The 16,068-nt window shown below is 36.1% G+C and overlaps 1 protein-coding gene and 1 pseudogene across 1 annotated transcript; both read left to right on the forward strand.

Annotated features, from left to right (window-relative positions):
• Nucleotides 1-2,597, forward strand: LOC145798657 (1-aminocyclopropane-1-carboxylate oxidase-like; annotated as a pseudogene).
• An 8,004-nt stretch (nt 2,598-10,601) lies between these two features.
• On the forward strand, nt 10,602-11,237 carry LOC145799544 (uncharacterized). The gene has a single exon (XM_082889136.1). It carries the CDS (start codon nt 10,602-10,604, stop codon nt 11,235-11,237), a length of 636 nt encoding a protein of 211 aa, XP_082745262.1.
• The last annotated feature ends 4,831 nt before the right edge of the window (nt 11,238-16,068 follow it).

Here is a 16,068-nt window from a genome sequence, read left to right on the forward strand (position 1 = left end):
ATCATGGTATGTCCCATGAGCTTATGGACACAGTGGAGAGTCTAACAAAGGAGCACTACAAGAAGTGCCTGGAACAAAGGCTCAAAGAAATGGTGGAAAGCAAGGGTCTGGAGACTGTTCAATCTGAAATCAATGACTTGGACTGGGAAAGCACCTTTTTCTTCTGCCATCTTCCTGTTTCCAACATCTCTGAAATCCCTGATCTTCAAGATGATTATAGGTTCATATATCATATCATCAAATTTCTCTCTCTCTCTCTCTCTCACGCTACTATATTTTTTTGATTAGTGATTAAATGTTATGTTAGCATTTGGGGGTGTTAAAACTCACACCCACACACCTTGTGAGAAAATCTAACCCTCCCAATTACACTTCTAAGAATGGAACCTAAATCTCCTCTGAAAAGAGAAACTTAGTGGCCAAAGGGTTTCGTTCATGCTACTATATATAGTTAGCTATGTAAATCACTTTTTGTATTTTAAAAAACAAAAAATAATGAAAAGTTTGAAATACCGCTCATTTTATATCATTTTCATTTACTTAAAAAGCGTTTCTGAATATTTGAAACTTCTGTTTTTATAATTTCTAAAGGATGTTGTTTATTGAATTTATTTATTTTTTTCAAGAAATGGTTTGCTTTGTTTTTGGAAAATAAAAACAGAAAATAGAAAAAAAAAAAATCAATGCCAAACAGCTCCAGGGACTAATGTTTCGTTTATGAGAAAGGATAGTTACACATAATTGAAACATAGAAAAAAAATGTAAAGAAAATATAATATTTGGTGGTTAAGATTTATCTTAAGTATTTTTTTTAAAAAATTTCTTTTATGAATAAAAGGACTTTATTGGTGAAAAAACTACAGCATGAGTTAAGATCAACAAAGAAAAGGCATGCAAAAAGCATCACATCATAGCAAACAACACCCCTCCCAACTAAGTTAGTACAAGCGAAAAGTCGCACACTTCGAAATCACGCAGTTGGAAGATTCCAACGGTCAACGGTATAGGTGATATTTAAAATAAACCTAAATCATACACGACATTTTTTATTTTTTTTATTTTATGCGTATAGCACTATTGTTTGTACTTTGTTTATGTATGCATTCCTTTTCCTTGGCTTACACATAGATTGTTGTTTTGTGAGAGGTTGGTAACAGGAAGGCAATGAAGGAATTTGCTTTGAAACTAGAACAACTGGCAGAGCAGCTTCTGGACTTGCTATGCGAAAATCTTGGGCTAGAGAAAGGGTACATGAAGAAGGCTTTTTATGGCTCCCAAGGTCCAACCTTTGGCACCAAGGTGAGCAGCTATCCTCCATGCCCCCATCCAGAGCTCATCAAGGGCCTCCGAGCCCACACTGATGCCGGCGGCATCATTCTCCTCTTCCAAGATGACAAGGTCAGTGGACTCCGGCTGCTCAAGGATGGCGAATGGATTGATGTCCCCCCCCTCCCCCTCTCGAAACACTCCATTGTTATCAACATTGGTGACCAACTTGAGGTTTTGTAATGTTCTAACCACTACTACTAAACGCAAAACACTTTTTTTGGTTGTTTTCATTTTCTCTCTTTTTGATTTTCATGTTTTCAGAATCAAAAATAATGACAGATTTTAAACTTTTTATCATTTTCATGTTATTTTTGTTTTTGTTAAGAAAATAGCTTACCAATACAAAGTTTATATATCTAGGAAAGGGGAAAAGATTCTCTCCGCTCCACTGTTGGATTGGAGAAGTGTTGTTAGTGTCCATGGGATTTGATATGAACAGTTTATTTTGCAGGGTTTTATGTACACATTATGATCGAAAAAATTTAGATTGGTATGATATTTATCAGTAATACTGCAAAACCATAATTGTTATCTAGAAATATATGTGTGAGATCCAAATTATTCAATGTACGCATCACACAACACATCAATTCAATCTCATCCACACTTCACATATTTGAGCCAAACTAGGATTGTAGATTTACTTTAGATATTTATAGTCATATAATTTTATATTTGTATTAAAAAATGAGTAGTCTATTTTAAAATTATGTTTGACATGTTGCTATGAAAAACAAATTAATTTTTTTAAAAAAAATTCATGCATAATTTACTACACACAACTCTACAAAATGAACAATTTAATTGTTAAAGTGATACTTATATAACGAGCCACCTGGCTGCAACACCTCTCCAGCCCAACTAACATGGTTTTTACCCATTGCATCATTCAAAAAAATGTACTGATAAAATGGTTAACTATGTTGATTGTGCAATTTACAGGTAATCACAAATGGCAAATACAAGAGTGTGATGCACCAGGTGATTGCTCAGGTGGATGGAAACAGAATGTCGATAGCTTCATTTTACAATCCAGGCAGAAAAAAAAAGAAGAGCAGAATCAAGTTTACCCTAAATTCGTGTTCGAGGGCTACAGGAAGCTCTATGCTGGACTCAAGTTCCAATATAAGGAGCCCAGGTTCGAAGCCATGAAAACCATAAAAACTTCTGTGGACTTGGGTCCAATCTCAACAGTTTGATTGGCTTCATTGTTAATAGGGTATGTATTGGTTTTTTTGGCTTTCGAAGGTTAGTATTGTAATTTTAAACGTGCCAGCAATGATCAATCAGTCCTTACAGAAAATTAATTGCTAACCAATTATCAGACGATTGTGTTTCAGTTCTTTCAGCCTCAATAAAGAGGACTTTTACTGGTGCCTTATTTAGGAGTTTAGTAAACAACAATTAAATGAAGAACAATTACAGCATTTCATTAAGTAAAAATGAAAAACTTACGATGATCTGATCCAACCTTGTAGAGGTTTACAGCAACAAGCTATTCAAAACTACTCCTATGAATAAAGTATAATGCAAGAATTTGAAGTGCAGAAATGTAAAAAACAAGAAATGTAAAAAACTGGAAGGACAATAAAGTACATAAAAATTGGTTTCTGGATCTAAGTCTGGGTCCTTCTTTCTGGGGCCTTTTTCTGTTATTTATAATTCTCAATGATAACCGTCGAAACGGGCTTTTAACCGTCGAAACGGGCTTTTAACCACCGAAACATCCCTTCATGATCACTGATCATGCTCTCTCACAGTTAGCTCCACTGCACCATGTTTGCAGTTAGGCTTCCCTCATGATTTTGAATTTAAACCTTGTGAGTAACCGTTAGGCCGCATCACCTTATATCCCTCGATCATTCCAGTGCTATGCAGACCCATTATTACCAGTATGGGTTGCCACGTGTCTAATTATGGTTGGTGATTTATATTACCTTCCCAAATTGTCATCCTCATGTCACGTGTTGAATCGTAATTGGCTTATACAATTTATACAGCCAACACTACCCCCCGCACTAATATACCCAATATTTGGTGATATTAGTGAATCAAAACACTTCACCCACGTCCTAGGACGTGCATGGGTTTCACATCTTCTTAGAACTACAACCGACTACATTAAATTCTTTTCTACGCCTTAAACATTTCCCACTATCGGAGCATTCGAAAGGACTGATAAAGCTCGCATGGCCAAACAAACTTTCTTTGACATAGATCGAGCATATGAGGATTTGTTAGATAATGATGTTTGCCCTCGAAAGAATTTTCATGCATTTATTAGCCACACCTATCCATCTCCTTATATTCAAGTCATGGAATTTTTTGCAAACTATCGACCTTTGGATCACGAACCTATTGTTCATAATTCTTTAGCCCAAAACTTTGCAAACATGGATATTAGAAGCTCTTCTTCTAACCAAAAACCTTCTGCATGGGATGAGGCTGCAGCTTCTTCTTCTTCTTCTACTTCTTCTTCTTTTTCTAAGACTTCTGGCTGGGGAGGCTAGTCAGAACTTGAGGAATCCAGGCTGAGAGTACGCATTAATCATCACTTCGTCGAATTTGCTGATCTTCCATCTTTCCCTCCTTTCGCTAAGAGTTTCGGTGGTTTACCCATATGTATCCATTGATCGCCGACGCAGTTTGAAAGACAACTTACTCATAGCATGGTACACATCCTCTCTGTGCCTATGAAGATTGTGTAAGCCACTCGTTGTCCAGAGGAAGCACAAGGGTACAGCTCGTCATTCTTAGCCCAGAGGGCAAAATTTTGCTCTTCTAATTGGCTTGCATGCGTAAACAACCCCCAAATCCCTTCTTCTTTTGAGATGGATCCTCCTGCACCTCCTCTTTCGCAAAACCCTCATTGGGTAGAAGAACTGAGACTTACTCTCTTTGAGAATCAGTTGCTTCCTTTGTATGAACCTCTAACTCCCCCTACTATATTTGAGCGATATCAAGCTCAGCTTCTACTTGCGGCCTTTTCTCACTTGCCCTTTAATGTTCTTGAGGGTGATGCTCCTCTTAAGAACTTTCGTTGGGCTTGTGACGTTATGACCCGAAGTCATGTCCTCAATCCTACTGCCCAAGTAGAGCTTCAGAAGTTTTTGGATCAACTCCCACTGCTTCTCTATTGGCACCAAACTTCTGTGGCCACCACTCAATCTTTGGACAACATCTCAGCCCATCGAATTCACACCTAGTATGAAGCAAAGAACCTTATCGATGAATATAATGACTTCAAGAATAAAGACTCTGCATACTAGGATGACTTGGATATGGATGAGATAGAACAAGGATTGAAGGAAACAGAGTTAGAAATAAAAGCCGAACAACTTTTTCATTAAATAAGGGCATATCAGCTTCAGCAACTTAGCTTGGAGAAGATAGAAGACAGAATAAAAAAGGAACATAAATTCATTGACCATTGTTGGAACAAGTTCCATGACCTTGTCATTTTCTCTATTACTTATTTTTATGAAATTGATTATGCAGCCAAAAAGGCTTTCTGATGTAATTACTTTCATTTTAATAAAGCTAGACTTTTCTTTCTTTGTTTGGCATGGTTTGATTTCATTCTATTTATCCAAAATAAACAAAATCAGAGCTTCAAATTCACCAATTTTGTCATTCGAAACCTAATTTGAACATATCCAATGGAATACTAAAGACCTAATTTGAAATTCACCAACATATGGAATGTAATTGAAAACCTTTGCCTTAGGTCTTCTTTTCCTAATCATATGGTTAACACAATCAACAGTTTCGAATCAACTATTTTTGCTTCAAACAAACAGTCAACATTTTCTGAAGTATAGAAACTTCCTTTAAGGATTGCACTGTTTTATTCTAAGAAAAAGTAATTCCCTTTGTATTCTTCACTGCTTAATTAAATATTGGTTTTATGTCACTTCGAAGACTAGAACAAATAAATTCTAACTGTAGAATATTTCAAACTTTACTTCGAAGGATTTTACTTTCAACAAGAAACCTAAAAGTAGGTCTTTAATCCTTTTGAAGTAAACAAATACCTGGGCACTTCTGTACTCTTAGGTGTGAAATGTGCTTCAAAGTCAACTTCCTACTTTCGAAGCCCTAGCTGAATGTTTGTCACCTGATTTTGGCACCAAAGCTTGGCTTCGAAGCCAAATATTTTATTTCGAAGCCAATATTAGTATTTGAGATACGTTTCCTTCCCAAATTATCAACATTGAGAGAGACTTTTTGCATCCGTACATTCAGTACTTCTTTATGAATTCTACCCATTTAAAATGATTAGGTATTTTTCAGACATAAAGGTTTAAAACCCTTTTATTTCGTGCTTTTTATTCACTTGTTCGCCCAACATATAAACCCTTCATCTCTATTGACTTCTCCTTTTCCTTACCCTCTTTCTCAATTTTGTCTTCTGAAAAAACTCCTGTCAATGGCTTCTTCCTCCTTGAAAATACCAGTCGTGGAGCGTGTGAGTCCATCTGTAGCCTTAAAAAGAATCATTGTTGCAGAGTGTGAGAAATACAAGGTTGATGAGAAAAATGCTATCGACGGGCACATCTTCATTTCCCGTCGCCATAAACAACAAGAATACGTGCTTGGGTCCATTTTTAAGGAGATTCCCACTGAGCTTCCAGCTCTGTACCCGCATCTGGAGGATCGTTACCTCCTTTATGAAGGCAGTCTTGATTGGGGAAGTTGGAGGATAAACCGACCCCATCGCTGCTGGCCCACAGTAAGACCAGAGTGGGAGGAATGGTATGATCAGGTCGTCTTTGCTAGGACACTGGATCTTCAGGAGCTTCGCCTCTTTGACGCCCTTTAATTGTCCAGGTTCACCATTTCAGAAGACCCATTTTTAATACCAGTTGCTCTTTGTTTTTGGAATTCTGCTTTTTAATTTCTGCCAATTTAGATGTGGGATGATGGCTCCTACCGTCCTTGACATCTGTCATCTATTAGGATTATCCCCTATTGGTACCCCTATCGGTCCAGACTATCCTGACCTCAAAACCCCCTTTTCTCTTCCCCATCTGAACTCATCCTATGGTGACTTTGTCAAGGTTGAAAACAAAAGAGAAGGCCCTGTAACTTATAGGGAATTTTTCTCTTTTTTATTATATTGGCTTTGCAAATTCCTTTTCTGTACTTCTTCTAAAAGGATCATACCTGAGTTTGCCCTTCTTGCCAAAGCCTTTGTTTTACAAAGAAATGTGGCTTTAGCTCCATATGTTTTGGGGCATGTTTATAGAGCTTGTTCCCTCTTTTGTGAAAAACCCATGGATGCCAATTAAGGAGGCCTATTTTGGATACTCCAACTCTGACTTTTTGTCTATTTCACTGATTTGCAGTCTAAATACTTAAAATTCTTGGTACCAAACCCTACCACTTATGGTATGAAGTGAGCCAATATTTCACTTTATCCTTCCAACTTCGCCTTCTACTTTTCTTTCTTTCACCAACTCCTAGCTTCCCCTTTTTCTCACACCTTCTGCCCCTTCGAAGCTACCAATATTGGCTCAGCTTGACTGAGGACCTTTTTGAATGATAGGTCCTGTTCTACGCTTCAGCACAAAAACATGTGGGCTTCTATTTTGATCCTCAGGAAACTATTCATTGGTACTATCAACCCCAGAGCTTATAAGCGCATCTCTGAGCTCTATTGTCCTACCTAATTTGCTAGGTAATTTGGACTCTCACAGCGGGTCCCTATCCCTCTCTGCAGTCAGTCTAATTTAAACCTTGCCAGCAGAGATTTGAAGGTTCCAAGATCCAGATTGGAAGAAGTAACTTTCAAATTTATCCAAGATCTAATTGATTTTGAGTACCTACCCTTCATACCTCAAAGCAATACATTGAAAAGGTACTAGAACTGGTGGATGGCCAATATGGAGGTGCACTTGGCCATTTCTCCTCAAGATCTATTAATGGTACTAGACGTGCGTCAAGCCAAGTCTAAAGGGACTAGAGTGGTTACTTCCTCTACTGCTCATGTGTTACCCCAATTCCTACTGTGGCTACTACAAAGTCTGCTTCTGCTGTCTCACCTCCTACTAGAGTTACTCGAACTACTTTGAAGAAAAGTATGCACTGCTACTTCTTTTCTTTTCTCATTTTTATGATACTTTTACCTTTTACTTATAGTTCCTTCTTTGGTGCAGGTGGCGTAGGCACCTCACAGGGAGACTCTCCTCAAAGAGCTCAAGCTTTAAATCTCCTTATGAGCAAGCAAAGCAATAAAGGAAAAGAAAGTGCTTGGTTACAAGAATAATCTAGAATGAATGCAAAAATGATTTTTTTTTTTTTTCATTTTTAATTGTACAACACGCTAGCCATTACAAGTTCACAACCAATAGCAATAAAAATAATAGAAAACATGAATCTAAAAAAGCCCAATCAATCTAATGTGAATAAAGATAAGCACACACCACTTTTACACCCATTTTAGGCCCTCATATCGTTGGTAGAGAGGATTAAAACGAGGAGAAATTACTTCTTTTCAGTATATGAGTAAAAAAGTTTTTTCAAGTAAATGATATTCTTTATAAATACTAATATGCAATATTTTTATTTGACCATATAGTGACCGTTAGATGATAAGAGAGAGGTCTAATGGAGGTTGGAGGATGAAATCCGGTGCTAAGAAGAAGACGAGTGGCTAACCAAAATAGTAGATCAGTGGATAATGGCTTGTTTACTATCTTTGTGGATGACATCCCAAACTCAATGACTCCAAAGAGCTTGTTAACTCTGTTTAATAAGTTTGGTGTAGTTAAGGATGCCTTCATCCCGTCAAAAAGACGAAAAGCGACAGGGTCGAGGTTTGGTTTTGTGAGATATGATTGCAAGATGGCTGCTGAAATGGTAGTGCTGAAGGCTGATGGCTTATGGTGTGATAATAAGGCCCTAAGAGTGAAGAAAGTAGAGTTCAAAAAAGGAGAGTTTAAGCAACATGTAATGACAAACAGATGAGACGGCACGATGGTACAGCACCCACAGAGGAGACTTGGGCAAAGAGGGATGGATAGTATAGATCGAAGATCTTTTGCAGAAGTAGTCCTGAGTGGTGGCAGTAATGAGAAGATGAAGTTGGTTGTAAAGGCCTTTGAAGACGGTAATGGGTGGCTTTATGACAGTGTAATAGTGAAGTTGAAATCTTTCCTCTCCTTTAATGAGTTTTAAAAGGAGGTCGGTAGAAGAGGTATGGAGGAAGTAAGAGTCAGAGAAGGAGAAGGAAGGTTAGCAGTGCTAACTTTCAAGTCCCAGCAACATAAAAGGGAGGCCAGATCCAAGCTAGAAGAGTGGATGCTAGAATGGTGTGATTCTATTACAGATTAGGAGAAATGCAAGTATGTTGAACAAGAAAGGTGTGTATGGCTCACATATGTAGGTGTACCATTTAATTTGTGGAGTGATAATATATTCAGAGACATTGGCAAGCTGTGGGCTAAAGTTGTCCAATTTGATGATGATACTACTAGTCAAAATTCTCTTCAGTGGGGGAGGGTACGAATTATTACTTCCAGGTTGGAGTTCATCAATTCGGTGATCAATGTTGAATGTAATGGAAGCCTATTCCCAGTTGGAGTATGTGAAGAGATCCCCCGCAGCAATAAAGCCATGTCATTGCACAAGTGTCTGCATGGAGAATGAGGTCACTGGATCTATAGCTCAAGATGAAGTACATCAACTATCAAAAAATGGTGGGACAAACAAGGAGGAAGATGAAGATGAACACACAAGGAAGGAAGAGCTGAGCAGAAAAGATGAGGTATCCGGTGACGAACAAGAAAGGGTGGACCGTGATGCAGGGGAAAAAGATGAAGGTAATGAGTGCTATCTGCATCAGCCGTAAAAGAAACAGAGGATGACATGGGAAATCAAAAAGTCAGAGGAGATTGTATGGAGGACAGTCTAGTGAATACAGCAACCCCAAGAAATGAAATTCAAATTGTTGAAAGGCATATATGCACTCTTGGGTTTATTAGAAGCCTTAGTGGGCCAAAGAGTTTAAGACCTAAACTAAACTTAGAGGTAGTGTTGGAAGGGCCTCAGGATGGGGTACAGGAGAATAGGCCCATCACTGACCACTCAAACTTAAGTGACTGTGTGGCCCAAACTCAACATAGGCCCCTTGTTCAACAACAAGCCAAGTTAAGAGTAACAAAACAAGACAATCCAGCAAGGCGGGGAAAGCCCACTAAACCAGTGGTAAATAGATGTAATAAGGATGGAGTTAATCTGTGAAATAGGTCAAAACCGTACAAAAAAAAGATCAAGCAAAAAGGTGTGCTACTGAGCAACTGTTTCAAGCAAGGAGCTATCTTCAAAGCAGCAACAGCTACTATATCAATGTCAATAGAGCAGAGTCTTAACACCAAGAGGAGAAATAAGTTATTAAATGAAGCCCAAGCTACCATGGAAGTTGCGAAAATTCTAGGATTAGACTATGAAGGTAAGGAGAATGAGGTGATTGGCAAGTTGGTTGAACTCGAAGAGAAAGATATGGAGATAGTAGAAGGGGAAAGTGTAAATCTGTAAGTCTGGTCAGGGCTTAAGGCAGGAGGTTTTGGGAGCTGTGTAGATTTTTTATGATTTTATTATCATGGAATATTAGGGGTCTACGAAGACCCGAGAAGAGAACAAAAATAAAAAATTTAGTTCGGGTGAGGAAGGTAGATATCCTTCTGCTGCAGGAGACAAAGAGAAGCTCAGTAGATGATAATTTTGTAAAGTCCTTATGGCCTTGGGTGGAGCTGGAGTACATGGAGGTGGGTGCAGAAGGAAGTGCTAGTGGTTTGCTATGCTTGTGGAATCCACAAATTTTTGAGCTAAAGGAGTGTTACAGCTCCAGGAACTTCATGCTTTTATCAGGTATGGTTCATCATACTTTTAATTGTACTCTTATTAATGTTTATGCACCCAATGATGTGCTCAAAAGAAGACAACTTTGGGAGTCCCTATCAACATTGAAACCATCCGTCCCAAGCCCTTGGTGTATACGTGGTGACTTTAATGAAATCAGATTTATGAGCAAAAGAAAAGGGTGCTCTAGAAGGGAAAGAGGGATGAAGGATTTTAATGAATTGATTGAAAAAAAAGAGTTGGTAGATATACCAATGTTAGGCAGACAGTTCACTTGGTGTAATACGATGGATGGAAATAGATAGAGTAAAATCGATAGATTTTTAATCGATCCAAGGTGGCTGGAAGAATTGAAGTTTAAACAGTGGGGACTGCCTAGAAGTATTTCTTATCACTATCTAATAATCCTTATGGAGGATGAGAGGGATTGGGGCCTAAAACCATTCCGATTTATTAATGCATGGTGTTTGCATCCCAAATTCAAAGCAAAAGTGAAGAAGTGTTGGGAAGGATATCAGGTTAGTGGTTGGGCTAGCTACAGACTTTTGAAAAAGTTAGGAAACCTGAAAGTCCATCTGAAAATGTGGAACTGTGAAGTTTTTGGCAACATTGATGAGAAGTTGAAACAAGCAGAGGATAAACTGCATGAGTGGGATTTAATAGTTGAAGGAAGGACTCTACAGGATGCTGACATCAAAAGAAGGGTAGAAATAAGAAAATTAGTTTGGGATTTGAGTAAGAAGAAGGAATGGTTGTGGCTTCAAAAATCTAGAAGGGTATGGGCTGAAAATGGGGATAAAAATACCAGATTTTTTCACCTAATGGCAACCAAAAGGCAGAGGAAAAACTTGTTAAACTCAGTTACTATGAATGGTGTGATTCATGATGAGCCTGGGATGATTAAACAGGTAGTGGCAAGTCATTTCAATTACCTTTTCACTGAAGATTGGAGGAGTAGACCAAAGTTATCAGGTCTTTTTGACTCAATCAGTCCAACTCATTCATCTGTATTGTTAGAGGCAGAATTTTTGGAGAATGAAATCTAGGAAGCAATTAAAGATTGTGAGGGAAATAAAGCTCCGGGGCCAGACGGTTTTAATCTAAAATGTATTCAAAAATGCTGGGCCATCATGAAGGGAGAGTTTGTGCAGTTGATGAATGATTTTCATTCTAATGGAAAGCTAGCTAAAGGAATAAATAGTTCATTCATTACCTTAATTCCTAAGAAGAAAAATCCTGTGGGGTTGGGAGATTATAGGCCAATTAGCTTGATTAGCTCCGTATACAAAATTATAGCTAAAGTCTTATCAAGAAGGTTGAGCAAAGTTTTGCCCAAGGTTATTAGTGAAGTTCAAACAACATTTTTTAGTGGAAGGCATATTATAGATGGGGTTCTAATTGCCAACGAAGTGGTGGATTGGTGGAAAAGGTCAAAGAAGAAAGGTCTCATCCTAAAGTTGGATTTTGAAAAGGCATATGACTCCGTAAATTGGGAGTTCTTGTACTCGATGATGAATAATTTCGGTTTTGGAGAGAAATGGGTAGGGTGGATAAAAACTTGCATATCCACAGCTCGAATTTCAATGCTAGTAAATGGTTCACCAACTTCTGAGTTTTCTCCCATGAAAGGTCTTAGGTAAGGAGATCCGCTTTCTCCTTTCCTCTTTAATATTGTAGCGGAGGGTCTGAATATTCTCATGGAAAGAGCTAAGGAAGTGGACCTGATTAGAGGAGTATCTGTAGGACCAACTGAGTTGAAACTTTCACACTTGCAGTTTGCCGATGATACCATTATTTTTTGTGAAGCTGAGTGGGAGGAAATTGTAGCCGTGAAAAGAATTTTAAGGTGTTTTGAGTTGATGTCTGGACTCAAAATAAATTTCCACAAAAGTAAGGTGTGTGGGGTAGGATTGCAGGATGATATTGTCCAGGTCTTTGCAAAAAAACTAAACTGTCGCAGTCAAAAGTTGCTAATGAGTTATCTGGGCCTACCATTCGGAGCAAATCCAAGGAGAAAGACTTCATGGAAACATGTGATAGACAAGTTTAAGAGCAAGCTAGCTTCATGGAAGAGAAGGTATTTATCTTTTACTGGAAGATTAACCTTGATTAAGTCCATACTGTCAAGCTTGCCAGTTTATTTCCTATCCATCTTCAAGCTGCCAATGGGCATTGCAAAATCACTACACAGAATCCAAGCCAACTTTCTTTGGGGAGGGTCTGAAATCAGGAAAAAAGTGTACCTAGTTAACTGGAAGGAGATATGTCTAAGTAAAACTAAAGGTGGGCTAGGGGTGAGAAATCTAAGCTAGGTTAATGAGTGCCTACTAGTTAAATGGTGGTAGAGGTATGGCAAAGAGGAGGCAGCTTTGTGGAAAACAAGTGATATGTAGTAAGTATGGAGGTTTAGGTGGCGGATGGTGCCCCTTATGTACTTGTTCAGTGTGGCTGTCGCATACCTGGCAAGATGTAATATCAGTGGCTGTAGTTAATACTGCTCTGCGTGATTTCTTCTTGCAAAATTTCAGGCTAGTTGTTAGAAATGGTAGAAGACTGCATTTTTGGACTGATAGGTGGTGTCACAACCAAAATCTGAGTGTGTCTTTTCCCAGATTATTCACATTATCAGTTGACAAAGATGGAAAGGTGTTTGATTTTTTCCACAGAAGAGTGGCAGATTCAGACTGGAATCTGGTTTTCAGAAGACCCCTTTTAGCATGGAAAGAGAAGGAAGTGCAAAAACTTAATGATCTCCTGCAGAATGTGCCTACGCTCAATGAAGGGGTGGTAGATTCTTGTTCTTGGTTAGCTCATCCGTCTAAAGAGTTCACTATGGAATCAATTTGGAAGTGGATGGAAGCAAGTCAAGGGGTAGATTCTACAGTCACTAAGTGTATTTGGAACAATTTAGCCCCTCCTAAGGTTCAATTCTTGAGTTGGCTAGCGTGGAGAGGTAGGATTAAATGCTCTGAATTTTTGCAAAGAATTAGAGTGTTGAGTCCAAATGTCTCTGCCCTCTGCGTGTTCTGCAGATCTGAGTTGGAGTCTGTAAATCATGTTTTTCTTCATTGTCCTTTGATTTGGAGATTGTGGGCCAATTTAGTGAACTGGTGGAATTACAAATAGGTTATTCCTGGAACAGCGGAGGGATTACTTCTTTCATGGTCAAGTTTAAAAGTGAAGAAGAAGATGCAAGCAGTCTGGAAGACACTACCGCTAACAGTTTTGTGGTCAGTGTGGAAGAGCAGAAACGATTGTTTATTTAATAAGGTACAACCGAATTGGAATGCATTGGAAGACCTGATAAAGGCTAGAGTTGCTCTGTGGGCTTCCTCATCTTTGAAGGGGTTTAATTATTCGGTGCAAGATGTTATATATAATCTGAATCAAATTTGCCTCTGTGTGTAGTCAATTGCTGACTTGTTGAAGCTCTGCGGATTAATCTGGTTTTGTTGCTGAAATGATGAACTACACAAGTGCTAATGTTGGTGGAAAGAATCTGATGTAGCAAAATTCTGGTCTTTGAGCTACCTCTCTGGTTTATTTGGTGCTTTGTTCTGGTCTTTAACTGATTGGGTCTGTTCTGCACTGATGGGGTGTTCCATTGTTTTTGCACTGCTGGAGTTGAGCAGCCTTTTTGTTTATTTTGGTGTTTAGTTTTGGTCCTTCTCCCTCTGGTTTTTTTATTTGTTTTGTTGCCTTTTTTGGTTTTGTTATTTTTGTTGGTCTCTCACCAATTAGGAGGTTGGAGCTCTTCTTTATTGATGTATCTTTTCATACTCTGTATGGTTTCTCATCAATAAAGTATTCCTTTTTTGCTGATCAAAAATAAATAAATACTAATATGCAAAATCATTTGCTTGCATGGTTCCATTTTTTTAAAAATACTTTTTAAAAAATTCTACTTTCTTATTTTTCGTGTTTTTTTGTTTTTAATGAATTTTTTTAATATTTTAAACAATTTTTTTACTTTTTAGATGCACCCAACATAAATACACCTAAAAAGTAAAAAAAAAATTGTAAAAAAAATCTTTTAAAAATTCACTTAATACCAAAAATATAAAAAAAAATACAATAATTCAGTATATTTTTTATATTTTTATGTATTTATTAATTTTTTAAAATATTTTTTACAAATTTTTTACTTTTTAGATACATCTAAGTAATGTGCATTTAAAAAAGTAACAAAAAATGTTTGAAATTTTAAAAATATTCACTAAAAAGAAAAAAAACACGAAAACCAAAAAACTCAATTTTCAAAAAACTTAAATCAGAAAACTCAAACCAAACACATTAAATATTTTTTTTTTTGATTTTGTAATTAGTTTTGATTCTTGAAGACAACACTAACAGATATTTTTCCCTTAAAACAAGGTACTAAATCATGTAAGCATTAAATTTTAAAGATCTTTTTAAATCATAAAAAGAATGAATAAATATAAATAATTTTTCCCCTTTTATTTTCCTTCTTAAATTCAAAATTTAAAATTTTAATCCGTGTGTTTGATTTTAATTTTCTGAATTCAATTTTCTGAAAATTGAGTTTTTTTATTTTTTGTATTTTTTTGTTTTTAGTAAGCAATTTTTTTTATATTGTTAGATGCACCTTACTTAGATGTATCTAAAAAGTAAAACATTTGTAAAAAAATATTTTCAAGAACTAATAAATATACAAGAATACGGAAAATATACTGAATTTTTATATTTTTTTGGTATTCAGTGAATTTTTTGAAGATTTTTTTTACAAATATTATACTTTTTAAATGTATTTACATTAGGTGTGTTTATAAATTAAAAAAAATATTTAAAATATTAAAAAATTCAATAAAAATTAAAAAAAAAACATGAAAAGTAAAAAAAAATTAATTTTTTGAAAAAGGAATCTTGAAAATCATAACCAAACAGAGTCGAATGTTTTCATTTCTACAAAAACGTAAATAAAAAAAGTTCCATACTAAAACAATTGAACTTTAAAAAAAATACATAAAGTAATAAATCTGATAATTTTTTTTAAAAGTATTTTTCTTGAATTAGACAAATAAAGAAATTATTACAATTCACAAGCACAACTTGCATAGAGAGAAAGAACGAGAGAGAGAGATTGCTTACAGTTGACTTAAATCATGTGTAAAGAGCTTCTTGATTAATGTAGCTAGGAAAACTCCACCACTTTCATTATCTTTTTTCCAAGAATTTAAAGGTTAGTTGATATTTAATTTTTCACCTTCTTTTCATTACATTTTATAGTGAAGATTTTTTTTAATTTTTTGGGCTAAAATCTATAAAATAATAAAATAGACTAAAATAATTAATAAGATAAAATGTCACATCAAATCCATAATCATTTCTCTTTTTCTCTTACAGATATCACATCCAACTACAAAAAAATCTAACTACCTTTCCAAACATAAAAATTTTAGCCCACTAATATAGTCAAAAACTAAAATAGCCTATTCAAATAACAACTTAAACACAGACTTTGTAAGATTCACAACACGCCGTTTTCAAACTCTTTTTTATCCTTGAAGATAATTATATACTAGCATGTCACCCATGTTATGTATGAAATAAAATAATATATTATTTAATAAAAATATGATAATTATATTTAATTTTTTTTATATTTTGTAAAATAAAAATTAAATGGAAGCTAGCCAATCAAAATTTTCTTAATTGTTTAAAATTAAGAAAATTAAAAAAAAATTAATATGAGATATTGATTATAAGGCTTCTCACTAAAAATCTCATTTTGCATATATAAATGGGAGCATAAGATTTACTTTATGTAAATGAAATAATTCACTTTTTCCTTCTTTTCTCGATGTGAGATTAAAAAATAAAAATTAAATGGAAGCTAGCCATTTCAAAAAATAACCA

This window comes from Camellia sinensis, chromosome 9 (assembly GCF_055761805.1).
Source record: "Camellia sinensis isolate YWXY chromosome 9, ASM5576180v1, whole genome shotgun sequence".
Taxonomy (NCBI): Eukaryota; Viridiplantae; Streptophyta; class Magnoliopsida; order Ericales; family Theaceae; genus Camellia; species Camellia sinensis.